At 32.4% G+C, this 24,969-nt stretch overlaps 2 protein-coding genes and 1 long non-coding RNA gene across 3 annotated transcripts; 2 read left to right on the top strand and 1 right to left on the bottom strand.

Annotated features, from left to right (window-relative positions):
* Positions 1 to 5,886: 5,886 nt before the first annotated feature.
* On the top strand, positions 5,887 to 6,638 carry LOC131656860 (uncharacterized). The gene is made up of 3 exons (XR_009300341.1): positions 5,887 to 5,935; positions 6,099 to 6,329; positions 6,556 to 6,638. It is a non-coding gene; the product is annotated as an uncharacterized LOC131656860 (long non-coding RNA).
* A 3,718-nt stretch (positions 6,639 to 10,356) lies between these two features.
* LOC131656859 (nudix hydrolase 3-like) lies at positions 10,357 to 10,873 on the top strand. Its single transcript, XM_058926444.1, has 2 exons — positions 10,357 to 10,528; positions 10,608 to 10,873. Exons 1-2 carry the CDS (start codon positions 10,434 to 10,436, stop codon positions 10,819 to 10,821), a joined length of 309 nt encoding a protein of 102 aa, XP_058782427.1. The 5' UTR covers positions 10,357 to 10,433; the 3' UTR covers positions 10,822 to 10,873.
* Positions 10,874 to 18,039: 7,166 nt separating this feature from the next.
* Positions 18,040 to 19,989, bottom strand: LOC131659295 (uncharacterized). The gene is made up of 3 exons (XM_058928506.1): positions 19,956 to 19,989; positions 18,570 to 19,243; positions 18,040 to 18,207 (listed from the first exon to the last, which is right to left on the bottom strand). The coding sequence occupies exons 1-3, from the start codon at positions 19,987 to 19,989 to the stop codon at positions 18,040 to 18,042; spliced, it is 876 nt and encodes a 291-aa protein (XP_058784489.1).
* Positions 19,990 to 24,969: the final 4,980 nt, after the last annotated feature.

Here is a 24,969-nt window from a genome sequence, read left to right as displayed (position 1 = left end):
CGGTAGCTAATTCCCATTGTGTGGAATTGGTGAGAGAAGTAGCCGAATCTTTATGGTGGTGGATCGGTGAGATGGGTTATCCCATGTTTGGTACCACATGCATTTAGTTGCATTGCATTAGGTTGTTGTGGATAATTGTAACATGAATGGAAGTTGTCCAATGTTATGATTTGTGTGTATTTGTATGAATGTTGCTATATTATCTGAATATAATTGATTTGGGTGAATAATGTATGGATGAAGTTGCATTGTTTATATACCTATAACATTTGTTAATGCGAATGAAACTCACCCTTACTGTTGTTATTTTTCAGATTGAGGAGTAGCTTGTGTACTTGGTGAGGATTAGCTCGTCAAGTAGTTCGTTAGAGTCAGTTGGGTCAGTGTCATGCTCTGGTCGTGTAACACCGGGAACGTTATTTTAGAATTGGCTGATAAACTTCTGTTTTGTTTATGGTTTGTGGTTGAATTATGAGTCTTCGACTCCAGATGTTTGATTATTCAGTTGTTAAGAATATTCCGCTGTGTTAACATGCTACCTGAATAATTTTTGGTTTATCGTTCCTTTATGGCATGACATGAATATTGTTTATTTTGTTGGCGTTGTAATACTCTTCTTCATGTTTTACTCTGATTTTAATGTTAATTTCCGCGGGGTTTAGAAGGGTGTTACAAAGAACATCCAAGAATCAGAGTTCTTCAAACGAAGATGCGACCAAATCATTTTCCAATGTTGCTAACTAAATTCCTTAAAGATCCTTGAAAACATTGCATTTGCATTCATAACATTGCATAACAGGTTTCCTACAATGGGCTTCTCATCCTTCCTCGCTGTTTATCCCAGCGTCATGGATCTCAAGCAATCTATCAAGAATCTCCAAGCCCAGAATGCCCAGTTCCAAGAGATGATCCTTAACTTGGCCAAGGGGCAAGAAGAATTGAAGACACTTTTGATCAAGAAGAAGAAGGATCGACAAAGGCAATAAGGTGGTCAAGATAATCAGAGATCCAAGCCTAAGCGATCATTTACTCCGTTGCACATATCATTGTCTCAAGCTCTGCAACAACTGCTCAATCAGAACTTGATAACTCTATTGCCTCCATATTCATTTCCTACCAATCCTACTCCTGGGTACAAGTATCATGCGAGATGTGCTTATCATTCGAATAGTCCTAGTCATGATACCGAGGATTGTGGACCATTGAAGCATAGGATTCAAGACCTAATTAATGACAAGATCATTGATTTCAACTCACTTGAGAAGCCTCATATGGCTAATGTTGTGCACAACCAGAAAGGTCAGGATAAACGCAACCAACATGTTGGGGCAGTTCTGATCTCCACACCGGCGCCACAGCAAAGTCGTCAAAACAAGCAAAACACACCTAGAAGGCAGTTCACAAAGATCAACACGTCACTGGCTCAGGCATTACAATACTTGCTGAAGTCAGAGTTGATTACTTTAGAGGATCCCCCTAAGAATCCTAGTACTTCTGCTCGCGGCTATAATCCCAATGCGAGATGTGCATACCACTCCGATAGCCCTGGTCATGATACAATTAATTGTTGGACGCTGAGGAACAAGATCCAAGACATGATTGATGCTGGTGAAATTGAGTTCAAACCTCCTAAGGCTCCTATGGTGATCACTGCTCCCATACCTAATCATGATAAGACTGATTAATGTCTAGAAGGATGGACTATTGGTTCATTAGCTCTACTTTCGTTTGCAATTTTTATTCTGTTTGTTTAAACATTCGACTTATGATAGACATTATCTGTTTTAATAATCATCATCAGTGCATTGCATATGTTGTCTTGAATAAATTATTTCGCTATCACTCATTTTAAATTGTATCTTTACTTTGCATATGTTTTGTGATATTCAACTCCTGTTAAGCTGTAAGCCTTTTGAGGGAGGATGACGAAAACGATACCGCAACCTCATACAGTATGCTTTTGAACGGACTATACTGACGATGTACATGCATTGTTTCAATTCCTAAACAGCGGAGATATAAGGATGTTAATCCCTCGTCAACCCCTTTGAGCCTAAGAAGTAGAAGTTTCTTTCTCATACAAATTAAACCCTTAATCACAACCTAGGGCAGGGTAGTTACTCGGTTAACTCAAGTATACTAGCTGTTGTTTATACAAATAATAATGGGTTCCCGCAACCAGTAAGTCAGGCAGTCAATATCCACCAAAAAGAAAAGATGTTAAGTCAAAACCTACGAAGGAGACTTATCAAAAATCGAAACATCCCGCTGACTGTAATATCAAAATAAACAGTTCAGGCAAAATTTAGGGATAACAAAGTCAAAAAAGAGGTCACTACCAATCCTCGACAAAATAAAAAATTACAAAAAAGAATGAATGTTTGTCCAAATAAACTTCCAGTACTTTAATCATCATCAAATGTCAAAGTTACGACTTCAAGCTCTGCTAGAACTTAAATGCAAAGTTAACTGAGCATAGGATCGAAGAACATCACGAAGATTGAGATGGGTACAAATAAACTTTAAGCCACTATCCTTTGTTTCTTAAACCGTGAACCAAGCCACGTTACAACCCTTGAAAGTCCTAACTGAAGCATGGTTAGTTCGAAAGCATACTGTCATCAAAAAGGTATCCTGACTCCTTAAGGTTTACCACAAATGCTAAGTTGATATTTCGTTTTTACAAACATCACGTTTTTATAAACATCACGCTTTTACATCTCTCATTTTAATGTTTTTCAAAAATCAAGATAGACATATGCATTACATCTCATGAATTCATTATTAAACATATTTTGCTACATAATCTCAAATGTTAGCATCAGGAAGAATTTGCACAGGGTAAAACTAACGACCAAAAGTTATCCCGACAGACGAAACCATTTCAGAAGCAACGTCTCCTACGTATACAAGGGGCATGATACAATTTATGCAGTCGATCTGGGGCAACCTGGTCAAGATTCCGAGAATCTCTCAAGAATGCCAAACAATCAGGGGCATGCATCCAAATAGGTCTGAAGCTACTTCTCAATCAGTCAGGGGCATCACCATAAGTCTATAATTACTAGGGGCATGTCACCCATAGTACACATTTCATAAGGTCCTCACGAGGTGAATCTCTTCAAATTCCCTACTAGCTGGGGCAAAGCTATGCAAGGCTCGTTCGACACTTCAATCAAATACTCATTGAGGTGTCTCAATCAACACAAGTCCAGGAATGGCAGTTACTATAAATACTGGGGGCAATGTTCAAGACACCTATGTCTTTCCACAGTGCCGGTTTCACAGGATCATATCCCCACAGAGTAACCCTCGAGAAGGTATCTTCAAATGTTCTCTTCTCAACAGAGACTTAGTTCCTCAACGGAGTTTACATCTTCTACATTGCCGGTGCCCCGACACTTTTCTCTTCTTCAAACAGGGTTATTCATCTCTCTTATCCCCGGTCAGGGTACATCAAGATCACGCAATCAAATTGTTCTCATCCCCAAGCAGGAACAAGAATCCCCAGCTGTGTATCTTCAATACAAGATCAAGCATCAGGATCCCATTACTACAAAGTTTCAATCTCTCAGAAACCCTCTAAGCAGTATAAATCATAGTTATACATCATAGTCATACATCCTATACATTGCATATAGTTATAATTCATGCATAACATACAAAGTTCCTCATTTATTTTGAGGACTTCATCTCATTCATTACATACATCATGAACATTGCATAAAACTATCAAGTAAATGCATGTTACAGGTACAAAGCAGAGGCAATCTCTCCTTTCTTGGGCTTATTCCAGAATTGCTGTTCACACCCTTCTAGGCCCAGGTTTTTTTGTTCTCTTTGTGTCTTTTTCCTTTTCCTTTCCTTTAGTTTTATTTGCTATCTTAAATTATGTTTTTTTATTAAAATCAACCAATTAAAAAATCACCAAAAATATTTTAATTTTAGAATTAGGTTTCTTTTGATTAAATATATGTATATTTTTTATCACTTAGAGTTTAAATTAATTAGGCATTAACTAGTTAATTGTTTTTAATCTTTTAATCATGAAATAATTAGTTTTAGGTTTTTATTTAAGTTAAATCTTAAACAAAATTTTAATTAGGATTAAGTTTTATAATTAGATTAATTTAGGATTTCACTTAATTTCTTTAAACTCCAATCTCTCGCAATTCTCTTCTCACCTCATACTCAATGATTGGCGCGTGTTTTTCTATTTGATTTAATTATTTAATCTTTGCTCTGCCTTTATTTAATTATGCTATTTATTTAATTATTTAATTTTCGTCATTCAAATTCTAGAAGATGTATAGGTTGCAAGGTTTTTTTGATGTAATAGTAATTAGGACTTTTTATATTTCCGCCTTTACCTTTCTGCATTCCCCGAGTTTTTTTGGCTATGTATCCCCATCCCGAAGCCTTGTAATAGCGTAGGATATTTACTTTCCGCAATTTATTTTCTGTAAATATATTAACTGCGTGGTTAGTAATTTAGGGAGTGCAAGCCTTGTTAAAATGAATTAGATCATTATATTTTACAAGATAAATATCTGAATTGAATCACCTGATTGTGACACACACACACACACACCTTTATGGTAACCCTTCTTATGCTGCCTGTTGCCTTTTAATTACGATTCTAAAATAGTCAAGTCCCTCGATTCCGAGGATACCTAAAGCAAGTGCTGCCTTAATTCATTGAAATCATCCTAAGATTTTGTCCCTCGATGCTGCCTCGGAAATAAGATGATTGTCCCATTGCTAAGGTATCCTCGCCTGTTGCCTAAATGACTATTCTATCCTTCCCTAAAGACTACCTACCCTCTATATGGTAGGGACAGTTTTATGGAGAATGATACTTCCTCGATGACCCTTAACATCCAATGAAAGGACATCCTACCCTCTTTATGGTATGGATCGCCCTTTCAAACTGAAAAGCTGAAAGAATGGAATCTTTAACTTAGGGTAAGGTGCTCCTGGTTGCTTGCTCTTTTCAAATTCAAATTCAAATCTTTTTTCACAGTCTTTTACAAAATACTTTCAAAACAAGGCTACGCTTATTTACAAGCTAAAGTCCTTAACAATATTTTTCCTATTCACACACTACACTTCAAACATTTTGAAAACAAAGTGAGCTAAGCAATTAAGAGCCCATAGATAACCATGGATATAAAGGGTGCTTATATCTTCCCTTTGTATAACCTACCCCCCGAACTCAAAATCTTTTTAAAAGGTCTTTTCCTGTTCTTTTAGCCTTTCTATATATTGGATAAAATAAAAGTCGGTGGCGACTCTTGCTATCCGCAACATTTAAAAAAGTCAGTTCTCCCACCGTATTACACCTATTTATGTTTGTTTATGACTTTTTTTACGGTGTTGTAATATTTTGACGTTTTGCACTTATCTGAACAACTACTTATATATTATGATATCATTTTTTTACTATAATCTACGTCTTTGTTATTTTTATTAAATATTTATCGGGTAATAGAAGGTATTAATTTTAGTTGCTACAATGCTTCAATTGTAACAATGTAATGTTGTTGTTTTTAAAATTGAAGAATCAGAGCATATTTTGAATATGCGTGTCCGAAACTGCTTCATGGCATTTTCGGACATGCATATCCGAAATATTTAAAAGTAGTTCAAATATGCGTGTTTTCGGATATTTGCTTATAAATAAAGCCGGAGGGAGTATATTTGATGTATTTGCTGTCCATTATCTATAAAATAAGAAAACAAATGTACCTGGAAAAGACGCATGTGCCCTTGCTGCTTTTGTCAACACCTAGTAAATTTTGCTTATTTGTTGTCTTTTCTCAATTTTTTGTCACATTTTATTATTATTATTATTTAAGGCCTAAACTGATTTTTTTACACATTTGCAAACTTTTTCTCTCTCTTTTGTCCTCAGTGCCTCTAAAAAAAAATTCCTGTGAGTTTTCTTTCTCTCTTTGCTTGCTACATCTCTCACACACTCCGTTACTTTCTTCTTCCTTTTTATCTAAACTGGATTTAATACTTCATTTTCACTCCTCTTTTTATCTTCATCAATGTTTTGTGATTTCTTTTTCATTTTAATTTTTCATTTTTTTCAGGTTGCAGATCTATACGAAGATGAAAACTGATTTTGAAGTTTTTTGTTTTCCAGGTTGTAGATCTATATGAAGATGATAAAAATGATTTTAAAGTGTAAGTAACAACATATAAGTTTTCTCTGTTCCATAATTTTCACTTCTTTTATTTTTACATGTTGTAGATCTATCAAAACAAAGACGAATCCGGGTACTAAAACAACAACGACAATATGTGTGACAATATAAATTATGGTTAGTAATTTATAGATATTTTTTTCAGATATGTTATTTTTACACCAGATCTATTATTTTTATACATGTTATTTTCAGATGTGTTATTTTTATATCATATATATAACAATTTGTGTATTCTTTGGATAGTATAGATCTTCTATTTCTATTTTTGAGAACAGTGACAAACCCCAATTTTTAAAAATCTTTTTAACATCTTTTCCATTTGTTTTTGTTTTATTTTCAGGTTCTACATCTTCTGATAGGAAAACAAAAAGTTAAACATATGGACAATTTCTTAATATTTTTTTCACTTCTTTTTATTTTTATTAATTTTTCTCTCTTCTTTTTAGAATTTGTCATATATTTTTAAAATTTTATAATTATGAAGTAGTGTATCTATTTTTGTAATGTTTCTAAACATTGAAATTGAAAAAAAAAACTATTATTTATTTTAATTTAATATTTTTTATGTTCATTATTATAATTATTGTTGATATTATTGGCATCATCATTAGAAAAAATCAAAATAATAATTTTATTTTTCTCAAAGAGATTGAAGTTAGATAAAAAAATTTATATAAGAAGAAGAAAAGAAAATTTATGGAGAGAGGATATATTCAAAGTGGTTTCATTGAGAAATGAAAGGAATAGAAATTTCAAACAGATGGTACTGTTATCATATCAGTTAGATATCATATCAATTGGATAGATTCATAGTGTTGTCATAATAGTATTTTTGAAAATTTAGATAAATTATTTTAATCTATTTTAATTTGTAAATTGTGTCATTAACTATCAATGGATGAAATTGAAGACTATCAACCTATTATTGTTTTTTTTTTTTTTTAAATATGAGCTTTTCCAATAAAAAAATTACTACCATAAACATTTTAGAGTTTATTTGTTAATTTAGAATTAATGAAAAAAAATATTTGTTGATAAATGTTCTGGGAAAGAATGAGATTTTGGTGAGATAGAGAGAAAGATGGGGAGAGAGAAAGAATGAAAGGAAAAGGAAAATTTGAGAGAAAGACTGATAGTTGACAACTGAGAATTTGTGGTAGGAGGTTTGGCAAAAGAAAGAGAATATGAGAGAGAGAAAATTAATTGCAGTTTAATACCATATCACTCATTCATTGCATATAGAAAAATGTGATATTAATATTATTAAAAATTTAATACTATGAATTATAATTGTAATGATAACTTGAATCACCCTTCATTAGTGGAATAGAAAAGACCAATAAAAACTAATTAATATTTATTTTTAATAATAGTTTAAAATAATAAATATGTCATATATATTTGCTATCATTATCAAAACTAAATAATTTAAAATGAAAGTTATGATAATATGAAGGAAAAAAATTATATGAAAAATTTTTATATCAAAATTTATGATAATATGAAAATATTTGATAAATATTATAAATATTTGATAATATGATAAATATCATGACAAAAAATTTGATATTTGATAAATTATTTATAGAAAAATTTATAATAATATACAAATTTTGGATATCATGAGACTAAGTAACAGGCATCACTATTAGACTAAAATTCTGTCATGAATTGATTTTATTTTATAGTTCTCATTGCTCAGACATGCCATTTCTTAATCATTTAATAAACTCATCTTCAACTTGATTTTGAAAACATAAATGAGACTAAAAGCTGCAACACTATTAGACTAAAATTCAAGTTACAATTGTTTATATTTTATATTTCTCTATGATTAGACATTTGCTTTTGCCTATTATGTTGCTTAAGACAATTGTGTTTACAAACAACCCTTTCATGTGTCACATCCATCGATACTTGGACCTAAAATCTACACAATGATGAATTCTTCCTGCACAAAACAACAGCTTATACATTGTCCAATCTTAGCCTAATATTTTGTATTTGCAAATGTATTTTATAGTCTATTTCCATATAATTTGACTGATTTTTGGTACATTAGTGGTCTGTTTTATTTTCAAATTCAAATTTGAACTTTTCGCAGAAAAATTTAAACTATGAATTTATTTCCATCTTTCTTTTTTATTTATTAAATTTTAATTTTGATTATTATTACAACTCTGTCAATAAAAAGAAATTTTTTTTTTCTATTTTTCCCAATTGTTTTTTATAAAATATGTGTTTAAATGTTATGGGAAAAAATATTCATAAAGGATATTAATGGAAAAAAATATTTATTGATATTGGATACATTTAAGTGTCATTAATTTGTCATTTTCTTTTAATACTAATATAATTTTGATGATGAATATATAGTCAAAGCCACCCAAAAAACCAGAGAAAGAAAGTGAAGAAGTAGTGGAAATATTTAAATATTGATTATGTATTTATAAGAAGAGATATATACATACACTAAAATCAAATATTAATAATAATGGAAAAGAAAACATAAAGGATAAGTTGTTTGGGTGATGGTGATGATGAGTGGAAAAAAAAAAGGAATGAAAGAGAAAATTATGAGACAGAGAATGGTGGTGGCGTCTCAAGAAGAGCAACATTTTCAGTTATCATTTTGGTCTAAACAAATAATTCCATTTTTTTTTAAGTTTAATTAATATAATAGTTATCTATTTTTTTAAAGTTTAAAAAATTAAATGATTGTAAGAATGAAACAAACTGATTTGATATATGATATATGTGTTGTCATAAAAAGCACATTTTTCTATAATTTACTGACAAGTCACGTTCTTCCTTTAGTGATACTACTAATAAACTAAATATTAAAAAACACCCCTATCCCACATCCTATTCCACATAATCAATTAAGAAAAAAACACAACCAATAAAGTTTTTTGTACTGAAACACAACTTCAAAGTAGTCATTTTTCTTTATATTAGTGTATCCAATTACAATCAAATCAAAATAGTCATTTTTCTTTACATTAGAAACACAACTTCAAAGTTTCTAATTGATAATAACTATGATACCTGTTGGGAGACTATACACAAATAACATTTTTTTTATATTTAAAATCAATGTGGGACATGTCTCCAAAATTTCTTCTATTTGCATGATAAATTTATAGTATTATCTTCTATATATACTAATTTAGGGTAAGAGAAAAAATATAGTAACTCCTTTATTTTTTGTTAAACATTATTTAAGGTAATTTAAAATAATTTATTATTGAATTTTAAATAAATAAATTTATTTATTTATAAACACTGTAACACTTTATAATAAATGGAACAAATTTACTATTGATTTAAATATTTTTATAAATAATATAAAAAAATAAAAATAATGACAAAAGAAAAATAAAATTTATGTATGGAAAATATATATTCTTGATCCAAATATAACACTTTAGTATGTACATAATATATTTTTATTAATATCACATTTGACTTTTTCTTATATGACTTTTTTTTAATACATATCACATTTAGGTTTTTTTTATATGATATAACGTAACTTTATTATATTTTTTTAATAATTTTTTAAATTATTTATATTAACTTTTTCATTGTAATATATAAGGTTCTGTTTGGCAAACCCTTTTTATATACGAGAAAATTTTTACTATTAATTCAAAAAATTAAAATTTATATACGAGAATAAATTTACTATAGATTCCAATAATTTTATAAAGAATGTCAAAAAAAAATATTTACATACGAGAAATAAATACCGGAAAACATATTTTCATATATAGAAAAATAATATTTATTGTTCAAATAAAAAAAAATCTTTTTAAAATATTTAGGAATTATTCAAGGTGGCCGACAAAAACTTAAATATTACTGTAGTGGTTTATAACAAACTCCTATATTATATTGGAACAAATTTAGTATTTTAAATTTGAACTTATATATTAATCTTAGACTTCTTTTTTATTTTTTTTATAATATATTTTAATTTTTTCTATTATTTATGAATTTCATATTCTATCTGGTAACATAAAACCGGTCCACACCAGAACCCGTGTGGAGGCACGGGTTTCACACTAGTTCTTCTTTATGTTGCGATAGGACTCGTGTTACACGTGTTTATCTAGTTAACAAGTGGACATGCTGTGACAGCTGTATCTGAGTTGATAATAAGTTGGGTTGGAGTACAACGACGACGACACTCTCATCTCATTCAGCTCAAACACAATGGCAGAAGAATCCCAAATTCAACACTCACATTCTCAACAACAAGAGCATTTCGACAACAAAACCGGTGACAAAACAGGAATTACCAAGCCCAGGCAAGTAACACACTCTCACCCAACAAATTTATCCCATAACATAACTATATAACAAACCAAATGCGTACATTTATTTCAGTGGACAAGTTCACCGAGATGGAGATTACCATCGCGCAGTTCACGTTTGGATTTTCGCCGAGAGCACACAGCAGTTACTTCTCCAACGTCGTGCTACTCGCAAAGATTCACGGCCTGATCTTTGGGACATTTCTAGCGCCGGTCACATCTCTGCCGGTGATTCCGCTCTCGTCACTGCTAGGTACTTCAAATACTCAATTTTCATTTCTCTCTGAGTAGAAATTTAGTTCCCCAGTTTGTCTCACATGCAAAATGGATAGATGACATGACTATAGATTTGATTGTTAATGATGGAATCAAAATAATCTATTAACTATTTAATAAAATTTCTAAAAACAATCAAATCAAACTAATTTATTAAGGAAATGATCTATCCATTAATAAAATCAAATCAAATTATTTTATTAAGGATAAAATCAGTCCGATCTATCATTAATAGAATTATATCTATAAAATTACTTGAACTAATTTATTTATTTTTTTCAATATTATGTCTTAGATTTTAAATTTTACAAATTCTTTTTTAAATAAAATTCTAAAATTAGTTTATATATGGATATATTTACTATACGATGATGCATTTTATGATAATGTCATTTTTCTGTAAGAACATGATAATAAATCTGAACCATTAGATTTTAAAATAAATGGTGGAGATTATGTGGTATTATTTTTTTCTCTCTTATATTATTAAAATAAATAATGGAGGAAAGAGAAAAAATGACATATAATATCTATCATTTATTTTAAAATTTAATGATTCAGATTCATTTTTATATTATTGCGTAAAAATAACATTCACATATGATACATTAACATTTTATTTTTTTATAAAAGAAACATTATTCTATGAAAAATTATAAAAACCTACATGTCTACGGATCATCTACCAATAAGTTTTTTTTTTAAGTAATGCTATCTTAACACCTATATATAACATCAATATCTACACCGTATTTATATTTACACCTTATCCATTATTTATCGTTGGTAAATATTATTTTATATATATATATATATATATATATATATATATATATATATATATATATATATATATATATATATATATATATATATATATATATATATATATATATATATATATATATATAAACAAGAATCACGAATAGTGACATACACGTGAACAATACATAAACAATGTTTAAGTAGTAAAATAAAGTTGATTAATGAAATATAAAAAGTTTAGTTAATGAAGTGATAATGTTGGTTAATAAACACACAAATATTAAAATTAATTTAGTAGTAAAATAAAGTTGGTTAATAAAAAATAAAAAATTGATTAATGAAGTAATGAAGTTGATTAATAAACGTTCAGATATTAAAAAAAAAATTTAGTAGTAAAAATAGTTAGTTAGTGAAAAGTAAAGTTTTTGTTAATGAATATTAATAAACACTCAGATATTAAAATAATTTTTTGTAGTAAAATAAAATTGATTAACAAAATGTAAAATATTGGTTAATGAAATTATGAAGTTGTTTAATAATCAGTTATATATTAAAAATAATTTAGTAATAATATAAAGTTAGTTAATAAAATGTAAAATGTTGATTAATGAAGTTATAAAATTGGTTAATTAAACGATTTTATATCTATACTTTATAATCTATAATTTTTAAAAATATAATATTCGTATATTTTATGAAAATTTTATTATTTATAATATTTCACTACGGTATCGTGGTTTAAAAATATCATTTTTTTATTTTATTTTATTTTAATAATAAATAAATACAGTTTATCAATGGATCCGCTGTGGTCTACTAATAGTATGGAATAATGCTTGATAATTTCTTTATCCACTCCCCAACCTTCTTAGAAACCCGTGCGAAATTCTTGAAACTCCCCTATATTTCGGAAGTGCATCTCCAAAATGACATTTTTTTCTGAAAAAAATTTGATTTCGGAAGTGCACTTTTGAAAACACCTTAGTTTTTAGAAAAAAAAAGGTGTTTTCCGAGATGCACTTCCGAAATCACTTTTTTTTTTTTTTTCAGAAAAAAGGTGTTTTCGAAGATACGTCTCTGAAATCACATTTTTTTCACAAAAAAAGGTGATTTAGGAGACGCACTTCTGAAATATTGTCTGATGTAGAAAACTAAAAACAAATGAACAAAACTTCGATTTATCATAAATAATCGAAATTGTAAAGATAGATCAACATGAAATTAAAGTTACATATTGTTAAACATGGGTAGTTAAGGATGGGTCAACATTTTCATAACGTCGGCTCCCGATCTTTGAAGTTTCACATCCAACTTGATCGGACTCTTCCAAGAAAATCGGTCGAAAGTTGTCCACAAAACCGCTAAATCTTCGTCGTTCTTGACTTCGAATGGGGTGAACTGGACGTTTTCCTTGTTGTTAAGCGAAGACGAGCGGTACTAAAGCTTGACAACCTTCCGATTTTCTGGGTATTGCAAGAGAGAGTTAAGCGACGAGATCAAATCCGTGAATGGCGTGTCGTGCGAGAACCAAAATTGGAATGGCATCGGGTAACCACTGCTGAAGTATACAAAAGCAAGGTGGGGGTAGGTTTGTGTCATTGTTGTTTGTGGCTTGATGTTGATGAAAGTGTATAGGTTCATTATTAATAGACTTCTTGGAGTAGTAATGACCCAACAAACCTTATCATGCAATCAGTGAAAGTTTCGGAAATGCATTTTCGAAATAAGCCTGAATCTTCAAATTTTCGGAAGTGCATTTCCGAATTAAGCACAAACAGAACAGAGAAAATACGTTTTGTTGTGTGCAGTCTATTTTATGAAATTCCACAAATATAACCCAATGATAACAAGTAAATGAGCATGACATAAACATTAGCAACATTAAATATAGGTATATTATATATGTATTGAATCGGTTTGATTTTACATTCATGACGTCAATACATACAAAAAATGACACACATCCGGTCATTACAAACAAAAAAGATCCGGTGTAATCTAAAATGCCACGAACGATCCGTCGACGCTTAAATCTAAAACAGGTAAGTTCTTCGACCTCTCTCTATTTTCCTTTCACTCTTGCTTCATCATTTGTTCGAACTCCGTCATTCTTTCAAAAAAGAATCCGGCCAGCGTCTGCCTCTTTTGTATGATGTGTCGTCCACTGACAAGAGGTAGCCGGAATAGGACACCCGAGTTTCAAAAAAACTTGCACAAATGGCGCGATCTTAGATACCCGATACAAATGATGCGGCCGGACGCGTACAAAGGTGAGTGACTATGAAGCGGAAAAAATGTCTTCAAAAATTCAAATCTCTTCAAATCGACACACACCCGGTCGTACGTGTAACACCCCTTTATACCCCAAATAAATAAGCATATAATCAGAGAATAAGCATGTATATAATTCAAAAGGGCGTCACATCGACATTTTCAAAAACTAAAAGCTTTTAAAAACCGACAGCATTTATCCACAATATACAATACACCTGGTCATTTCAAATAACACCTAAACATTTAATTTCAATTCATACAGAATATGCATTCACAGCGGAAAATACTAAATTACTCAAGTATTTCATAAAATGATTCATGTTCCATACCATTATCATATCTCAATAATCATCTCAACATAAAATAAACCATAATTAGAATATTTGGCTTAAAAGCCTCTCAACAACAAGTAGCCAAAAAATAGGTTCTCAAGTCATAACATAATGCATAACCAAATAGAAACATGAGTTCAACACGACTAGTCTACCCAGTGTTACACGACCAAAGCATCGACTCACTACCTAATCTCCAACAAACACGGGAGAATCTCCGGCTAGATCACGCACGAGCTACTAAACTCCAGAACCTGCATGTCGCCAAACGAGGACAACATTAAAACAGAAGGGTGAGAATACGAATCATTATGAAGAAAGTATAATAAGATATAATGGTTAAATCAACAATTCAAGTAATTAATCACACTATGTATAATCATGTAGATAATAATAATCGATCTATATTTCACATGTTATCAAGTATACAACAAGTATAAATAGTATAATATTTCAATTCCAATATTATATTCTCAATTATGCTTACAACCATAATTATCACATATTCACACATTTAATCAAATATGTATTCAAACATCACTCATTTCGATTATCAAGATCATACACATATCACAACTATATCAACTTCACATATTCAATTATCGCATAATTCTAATGTGACTCAATGCAAGATATATTACGATATGCATGTGGTACCGCAACGTGAACCCAACGTTTCACCGCTTTCCGATTCAATATCTAGAATCCAAGTCACGCTTCCGATCCGGAAAAGATCAAAGCCACCACGTATGTTTCCAATTAAGGATCAACGCATTCTACGTCTATTTCCATTCAAGGATCATCGTCTATTACCATGTGAATCCATAGTTTCACCGCTTCCACAATAAAGCCGACTATGCCATGAATGAATGTACAATTACCAACCAACTATGCAATTAAGGTCATCTCATCAATCTTAACTTACCGCATACCCATAATAATTCAACTCTATGAATTATATATCAAATTGTACACAACATTCACAACACATTGATATCAATCCACATAATAGAAACAATATTCAATTATGATTCACAAAATACAATTAACACTAGTAAATCATACTATCTCACGTTAATTCATATTGCGAACAAAATATAATAATATACTTCCAAATCAAGTATCAATTCATTAGTATTGGCTAAAATATAATTACGGTCAAATTCTCAAGATACCGTATTTTACCGACAAAACCGAATAATTGATCTAATTCCAAATTTATTCCAATCAATTAAACTCATTGAAATTAATTTAACTATTAAGTTAATCAACTAATTAATAATTATATTACATTAGTTTCAATTTACTCTATTATTTTCTATTACAAAACCAACATTTAATATAAAAGATATTTAAAGCCACACTATTTCGGTCGGTTCGTAAATATCACATTTTCAACAAAATAACACCACCATGTTAATCTACTAATTAAACTTAGCTACCACACAAATTTTCATTAAATTCCGGACAACTAATTATACCGTTTAATTCCGCTATTCGGTCAGACGGGACTGTTTAAATTATATAGCATCACTTATTTACTTGTTTCTAACTACAACAATGAAATATGATAATAAGCTACAGTAAGTGGATCTCATAACAAACTACATGCCATTGTGTCATTATAATAAGTGATTTATGAGAACTTGTTTTCAAATAAAGAAAAGAAAGAAAAAAACGCTACAGTCAAGTGAAGGACAAGTATACATCCCATTTGTTGTGCTGCTACAGTAGTTACACTAAACATAAGGCACACCATGAATGAATTTCAAAATATAGCTACAGTTATTGAAGCAAAGGAACATATATGTATTACTTGATGCGCTACAGTAAAACACATGTATTCTCTTAATTGTCGCTACAGTATCCATATATATACTAATTAGTAATTCTCAATCATCCCCTAATTTCACCAATGTATCAATTTCTAATGTCCAAACATTTTTCTAACATCAATTTTTTTTTATAGATTTCAACCAACAATAAACCTAATCATGTTAATCTACCCATTGACCCAATCATACTAACCCATAATAATAAAGATTCTCCCCCTTACCTATTCAAGTTTTCTTCAAACCCTAGCTTGTTCTCGTTCTTCCCCTTTTCCTCTTTTTCATTCTTCTTTCTCTGCCTCTCTCCGAAAATGAAAAGAAAAATGAATGGAAAAGTGGCACCCTCACTCATTAACCCTTACTAACTATACCATTTGAACCTAAATATGACACCTCATTTTTATTCCTAACATCAATAATTAAGCCCAATAAAATATATACTATTTATTATTTCTATTTTAGTTACTAAATTAAATAACACCAATAATTAAATAGACACAACTATACACACCAAGTTAATTAATATAATCAATTATTATACTATCTAAAAATTAATTAATTAATTAACACACCAAATAAATTCAAATAAAATAGTAAAATAAATACTGATAAAATCCTCTAATAAATCAATGTCTCATATTTTCGGTCAAATCTTAATTACTCGAAAAATTCCCAAAACGCTAAATATTAACTCATTAATATTTCTAATACTAAAAATATTAAAATTTTCAATTAAATATCGATCAGCTATCCCGAACTAATACCGACTAAATCGTCCCAAAAAGCGAAAATTTCAATAAACATCACAAATGGCTAAATTAAGAAAATAATTATTTTTCCGGGCGTTACAGTACGCACTTGCTATAAGATGGCCCATCTCGGGGAATGACATCCACTTTGAAATCGGTGCGTGAGCGGTTAGTGATGGAACAAGGGAATCATGAACTTTATCAAAGTTTTCTTGATTTTCATAAAGTCAGCCGTAGATGTCCCTATGCGAAGTCAACTCCGAAATAAGTGCCTGTCGAATAAGAGTGTGATTTTCTTCTCCTCTTCCGAGCAAACCGGCAACAACTCGATACCCACAATTACCGTCAGTGCCACATCAACTATATTATCAGTATATTTGTGCATAAATAGTGGCATCTCATCAATGTAGATCATCAGAGGTTTTTTAATCGAAGGTGTGCGCGACAGCTTCGAAATACGGGCTCCTTTTTAGCACTACACTTGGACTTTGGTATGGGTGAATCCGGGATCAATGCATCAACATGTTCAAAGTAAGAAGGATCTCATTTAGTTGATGTGTCATCTTGGGTACTTTTCGACTTTTTAGGCGCACCTTTGGTTTTAACCGGTTGAGATGTCGGTTTCAAATCGGTGGTCTCCGGAAATGCAATTTTTCGCAATTGTTATTTTATGTGCAATTTCATGGTGTCATCCGCTTTAGAAAACTTATCCATTATCTCTTCCAACTCGTCGGAGATGGTAATTTTGGATTCACCCTCTTTCGCCGGCTCGAAATCATCAAAATAGAGCTTTTTCCAATGATCAATTACTTAATCCATGCGTATCGGGGAATTCAACTTCAACTTTTTAGAAAGTATACAAGCACATGGAAGCACGTAGGTTTTTCTAATTGTGCACCAACATTTTAAACTATCCGGACCCGTTGTCTCTGCCCGCTTCGCCTCATGAAAAATAAAACTCAATCCCGCACGAGATATGTTGTAAATCAATTGTGAGTATAGATTTTTTCCCTTAAACCGGTGTTCCGCAACCGTCTTCCTCCGACCAAACGTTTGAATTTCATTATGTTGATTTTAGAGCATTTGGTTCACGGTGTCTCATCCCCTAGATAAATCCCCCTTGCTATCACCCAACCATTTCTTCAATGCCGCATGTGCGGATTCAACTCGGTTAGTTGTAGTGCAACCAAGATGCCTAACTCGGTCCGTCCAAGCACAAACAACTTTTTCTTTTACTTTTTCAAGGATAGTACTTTCGACGTAATGACAAAAAGTGTTCAATCCGACACAGTCCGGAATTGTACAACTTTCTCGGTATACAATTCTTCGGAATGTGCATCTAAAATCTCCCTCCACGCGGCCATTATCTTGTCCTCCACAACACCGGCTTTGACGATGTTTCCGTTATCATCCTTTCTTTCTTTCGTGCCAACCGCGAGTTTGAGCTTAGTTCTCACATTCATGTTATGTGACACCGACAAAGTAATGCGATTGATGTCGGGAAGACGGTACCGACCGCATTCATCAGAGCATTATCTTGGTCGATAACGATGACACTAGGCATATTCTTTTGATCAACCAACAAATTCTTACATATTCCTAAAGCCCATGTAAAGTTATCTTCTTTCTCACTTTCCAAAAAAGAAAATTCAACCGAATATGTCTTGTCTGTGGAGGTCATACCAATAATTTCTAGAAGCGGAAGCCTATACTTGTTGGTTTTGTACGTCGAATCAATTATAAGAACGGTTAGAAATGTGTTGAACAAATTGATACTTTCGGGATGAGTCCAAAATATGTCACGCACCGTAACTTTGTCCTCATAAGTTCTAAAGCTTGAAACGTATTGGTTATCACCCAAAAGTTTCAAAAGGTGTTGCATTTCCGACCTCGGTCCCATTTTCATGACTTTAAGATTGTATCGTTCATTGTATACTTGCTTAATATGTGAAACACTATCCGGTGTTTTTCTCTTCAAATCCGCAAGTATGTTTCTTGGCGCAACTTTGATTATCGATAATTCAGAAATAACATCCTTCTCTTCGTGAGACAACCGACATGCACTTAGATGTCCGTGTAGATTAGTTTCCAATGCATGATTATGAATTTCACATATGACGCTAATACGCCACAATCCATCAATCCTACAAGTTACGCGCAACTTAAGCGGACACGCACACTTTCTCGATCCTGTGTCATCGTGTTTTAGCACTTGGTTTGTTCCTACATACTTCCCACCCCTCTCGCAATTCAACACAACAAAGGCTTTCCTTCTACTACTTCCATTGTCGAACCTTAATATCACAATGTCAAATCCAATTTTACTAGCTTCATTTCGGACCCAATCTAGCACATGTTCATGACAAGCAAAAGTCATATCATTTGCAAATTGTGCTCGAACAACTACCGCAACAGTGATGGTTTTAACATCGTTAACCGGCTCGTAAGGCTTAGCATCCACGTTGACCTCTTCCAGTGTTACTAACTCATTCCCCGACAATGTTGTCCGGATGCACCAATACCTAAAATATTCAAAATACATCAATGCTGTTAAAACAATTTTTTCAAATTCTACATCAGAGCTTATTTCGGAAGTGCACTTCCGAAATTTGTTAGGTGGTGTATTTCAGAAGTGCATTTCCAAACGAATGCTGTTTTCTTCATCAGCAAATCAGCAAGAATGTAGTGGAATAAGAAATGAAATGAAGTTTATTTACCTCAAATTGTAGCTTTATATGTCCTCTTTTGTATGATCAACCACTTGAAACTCGATTTGGAGACGAAAGATGGATTGAAAATGATGGAGGTTTTGGAGAGAGTTTGAGTTGTTGTTTGGAGGAAAATGAATGAAATAGTGAAGGAGGGAAAAAGTATATGAAAGGTGTTTTCGGAGATCCATCTCCAAAAAAACACCCGACAGTTTAAATCCAACGTTTAAATTGAAAAATAAGTGCTTTCGGAGGTGCATCTCCGAAAACACTCATTTTTTGGTGTTTTCAAAAATGCATCTCCGAATTCTGAAAAAATAGTGAAAAAAATGACTTCGAAGATGCATCTCCGAAGTCAGGGGTATTATGGGGTTTTAAGTAGGAGTTCTCACCCATAGGGTGGATAAAAAATTTGTCTAATACTTTCTTTCTCTGTTGGGACACTAACAGATGCGTTGTGGTTTACTAATAGTATGGAATAATACCTTCTTTCTCCGTTCGGACACTAATAGATCGCATTGTTTATCTTCTTTGTTCTTATTACATGTTTAATCATGTTATTGGAGTTTTACTAGATTGTTAATTTGTTTATTATGCCACTATAACAAACAATTAACGGTTGATCATTTTATTTTATGCGCACTAGATAATCATTAACAACTTTATTGCTATAATCATGCACGTCTTAGAAAGTAACTGAAATGTGTAGTTGGTGCATTTTTTCCCCTCCTAACAATCTAAATTTTTCCTTTATTTTAATTAAAAAATTATTAATTGATTTTATAAATTATCGATTCAAATTAAAATAAATAATCAAACAATTCGATGGATTTTCTAGAATATTATATAAAAGAAAGAGGTTTAAAGTGCATATATATTCGAGCTATCTGAGATATGTATGAAGATGTATCGACTAATGTGCGGACACTAAGAGGAGGGACAAACGATTTCTCTATTACAGTAGGTTTCTATCAAGGTTCAGGTGGAATCAGAATTGATCGTTGAGAAAGTAGAGCTTGTTGCGATGGTCAAGAGCTTTCGATGCAGTGGAGTGGGAGCTGACCTGGAAGTAATTTTAGAAATGTAACTGCCAAAACATAATTAGTTATGAGGCATAGTCTATAAACATATGCTATTGCATTAAAACTAATCTCAATGTAATCATTATATCATTCAATCAATAGAATTTCTAATTCTCTTCTCAAATCAATTCTCCTTTCCCACTTTCGCTGCCACCTTACCTACTCCAGTGACTCGTTCCTCCTTCTGATGGCGACTTGCGTCACGTCAAGTTTCATCTGAAGATCTAAAAAAAACTCAACGAAAAGAATTTCTTGATTTGGCGCTAGCAAGTCGAGCCAATCATCAATACTCACAATCTTGAAGTTTTCATCTACTTTCCTATAATTCCTTCTCAATTTACTCAAAGCCCTAAATCCATGGTATGAACAAAAAATTCTAAGTATCGTGTATGGATTGACCAAGATCAATGGCTTTTATCTTGGTTACAATCGACCTTATCTGGTTATTTTGTCTGGTGTTGTTAGATGCACCAAATCCTTTGAACTATAGGAGCAAATTCATGTTCATTTTCAAAAACTCACTCGTGCGAAGGCCCGCTAATTCGTTCTAAACTTGTGCCACAATTCTTCGTGATTCTTCAGTTGAAAAGTATTTGCTTCGTGTTAAAGCTCTCGTGGATTCTCTAGCTTTTGTAGGAGATCACATCCCTCTGTAGCACCGTATTGATGTTGTGATTGAAGGCCTTCATCCTGAATATGGACCAATAGTTTTAGTTATAGAAAGAAAATTTGAGCCCATCCAGCTTGAAGAAGTTGAGGCCTTCCTTCTTTCTCATGAAATGTGTGGTGAGAAGCTCAAGAAGTTGAGCCCACTCAGTCATAATCTTTACCTAAATCTTCATCTGGTGCGCCTGATACGAATGCATCTACACATACACCTTTTTATGACTTTTCACTTCTGGTTATGGATTTGGCAGAGGTGATCATAGTTGATATCGTGGTTGGTGGTCGTAATTGTCGTGGTCGTGGTCGCCAAGGTAATATATAATATCAAGTTTGCTTCAAATTTGGACATATTGACACCAACTATTATCATCGATTTAATCAACATTTTCATGCAACTGTGTCATAATTTTATGGGATATTCAACTTTTCAAAATTCATATACTAACCCATATGCTTTCAATGGTTTTCCCTATGAAGCACCTAGACCTAACATGCAATCAAGACCACCCTATCCTCATCCTAATGCTATGCTTACTAGTGCCAATCCTTCTTTAAATAGCTTCGGGTTCCTAGATTTTGGAGCATCTTACCATGTCACAAATAACTCCCAAAATATTCAACAGTGTGCACCTTTCGAAGTTCCTGACCAGATCTTCATAGGAAATAATCAGGGATTTCCTATTCTCTCTTATGGTTCCTATATATATCCCTCCCCTTCAAATCCTAATATACCATTCATTCTTGATAGAAAATTTCTTTTGCTAAACGTAACTCTATTTATTTTGAGTTTTGTGGTGAGTTTCATGCTGACAAATGTTTTGTTAAATCTCAGAACAATAATCAAATCTCGCTAGAAGGCTCTGTAGGCAATGATGAATTGTATGCCTTTAGATTGTTTCTTAAGTTGTCAATCACAAGCCCTCCTCTTGTTTAGTGTCTAGTTCCTTTAATTGTACTTCTTTACATTACATTATAGATAACCACAATGACCGCATCCAATGTCTTCTTGAGAATTCTGACTAACACTAGTCCCCCAAGGTATCAACCACAATAAGTCTTATCAACCTTGTTGACAACTCCAACAAGTTTAGCTGATCCTTATTGCGAAACCACTATCACTGCAACCAAAGTCTTCTTGAGAATTCTGAATAGCACTTAGTCCCTCAAGGTATCTATCAACCAATGTTGATTTACAAAGTGTGTATTACAAAGATGTTTTTAATAAGTAGATTACACAATGTTTAAGTACAACAACACAAAAGTGTTGAAACCAAGATATGAATAAAAGCTCCTTGCTAAAAATACAAAACTATACAAAGAATTTCTCTAACAGAGTTTGTGCAGCGCTTAGTTGTAGTTTTTTAGAACTGAATCGTTGATTTCAAATTCTTGCAATGGCTTTCTTTATAGCAAAGGATAGATCTGTCGGAGGGTAGAATAAGAAATACAAAGTGCGGCTGGAAAGTCCCCAACGGTCATGTTAGGAATGGTAGATAACAAGTATAGCTAGAATTGTACTTACACCACCCTATAAGAGTAGAGGTCACAATTTACATTAGTACTTTTATGCTCACCTTCACACGCAATCCATTCTTGATCTTCTAAGTATTCAGAGGCTTCTGATTGAATGTTTATTGAAGCATGTTGTAGAAGTATCAGAACTTGAATCTTCAGAGCCTAAGTCTTTGAGTCTTCAGAACATGTTGAACAAAACCTTGTCTTTAGAGTCTTCAACACTTGGTCTTTAGAAGAGATGTATTCAGATCTTCAAAACCTATCTGACAGAACCTTTGTCTTTAGCATCTTCAAAACATGGGATAATAGAAGCAATGTACTCAGATCTTCAAAACTTGTTCAACAAAACCTTGGCTTTAGCATCTTCATAACATGTGACACAGAAGCAAAGCTTTAGAAGGTCTCCAAAGCTTCCTTGTAAAAGTCCTGATCAGAAGCTCTTCTACTAACATTTCTTAGAACCGTTGTAGAAGTAGCATCCCAGAATTTCAATTAAGGAAGTAGATAATTATAAATGATAAAGGTCAGAAAATACCTCTTTGGAGATTACCTCCTTAGGGTCTGATTCTGAGTTTGCTTTATAACTTGGAGAGATCTCGACATCCGAAGTTTCAACATAATCCATTAGGGCCATGTTAGCCTTTTCTTCTTCTGAGTCATCCTCTGATGAGTCAGACTCACCCCAGGTTGCCATCTACCATTTCTTCTTGCTCGTGAGTGCTTTCTTCTTGGACTTGTCTTTCTAGAGTTCAGAACAATCATACTTGAGGTGTACTGGCTCGTTGCATTCATAGCAGATGATCTCTCTACAACTAGACTTCCTCTGCCCAGAAAAAGACTTGAAGCGACCATTAGTCCTTCTGGTACCTCAGAACTTGTTTTCTTGGTTTCTCTTCCTTAGACGTTAACCCTTTTGGACAACAAAGACAACTCATCTTTGAATTCATTAGAATATTTTTCCGAATCCTCTATCTCTTCAGCCTGAAGAGCTTTGAACTTCTCAGATCTTTTGACCGATTTGAGCGCAACAAAATTTCCTTTCTTTTGAGGTTCATCTTGTTCTAGATCAATTTCATGACTTCTCAAGGAACTCACAAGTTCTTCTAGAGAAGTGTTGTTCAGATCCTTTGCAAGTTTGAGTGCAGTTACCATAGGCCTCCATTTGGATAGCAAGCTTCTGATAATTTTCTTCACATGATATAACGTTGAATATCCTTTGTTCAAAACTCTCAGTTCTGCAACTAAGGTCTGAAACCTTGAGAACATCGTCTCAAGTATTTCATTATCCTCCATCTTGAAGGCTTTGTACTTATGAATTAAGGCCAGAGACTTGGTCTCCTTGACTTGAGCGTTGCCTTCGTGATTCATCCTAAAAGAGTCAAATATAGACTCGGCAGAGTCTCTATTTGTTATCTTTTCATACCCGTATAAGAAATCACATTCAGCAGAATGGTTCTAGCTTTGTGATGATTCTTATACTCTTTCTTTTGTTAATCGTTCATATTTCTTCTTTCGACCTTATTTCCTTTCGAATCAATAGGATGTTCATAGCCATCGACTATCATATCCCATAGATCAACATCATAACCAAGAAAGAAGCTTTCTCCAGTAATAAAATCTTTCTCCATCAAAGATTAGAGGTTTAGCGTTGTAGTGTTCTCTTTCATTGATAATTGGTGGCGGTGGTGGTGGTGTAGGATCAACCATAATGTTTCTGAACCTTGTCTGGATCTTTTATCTGACACGGTTAATTGTATAAAATAAGAACCTGGGCTTTGATGCCAATTGAAGGTGCGAGAAACACACGAAAGGGGGGTTTGAAATGGGTTGCAACAAATATAAACTTTTCGCAACTCAAGCACACAGTTAACAAGTGAATAAAAATAGATAAAGACAATTGTTTTTATTCTAGTTCACTATTAACGAAGTTACTTCAGTTCACCCGCCAAGGTGATTTTTCCTTCTCAATAAGGACTTAATCCACTATAACCAAACCGATTACAGACAACCACGATGACCTCAACAAATGTCTTTTTGAGAATTATGACTAACACTAGTCCCCTAAGGTATCAACCACAATAAGTCCGATCAACCTTTTTAACAACCCCAACAAGTTCAGCTGATCCTTATTGCAAAACCACTATGACCGCAAGCAAAGTCTTCTTGAGAGTTCTGACTAGCACTTAGTTCCCCAAGGTATCTATCAACCAATGTTGATTTACAAAGTGTGTATTAC

Source organism: Vicia villosa, linkage group LG3, assembly GCF_029867415.1.
Source record: "Vicia villosa cultivar HV-30 ecotype Madison, WI linkage group LG3, Vvil1.0, whole genome shotgun sequence".
NCBI classification, from domain to species: Eukaryota; Viridiplantae; Streptophyta; class Magnoliopsida; order Fabales; family Fabaceae; genus Vicia; species Vicia villosa.
This window is presented reverse-complemented; position numbering and strand designations above follow the sequence as displayed.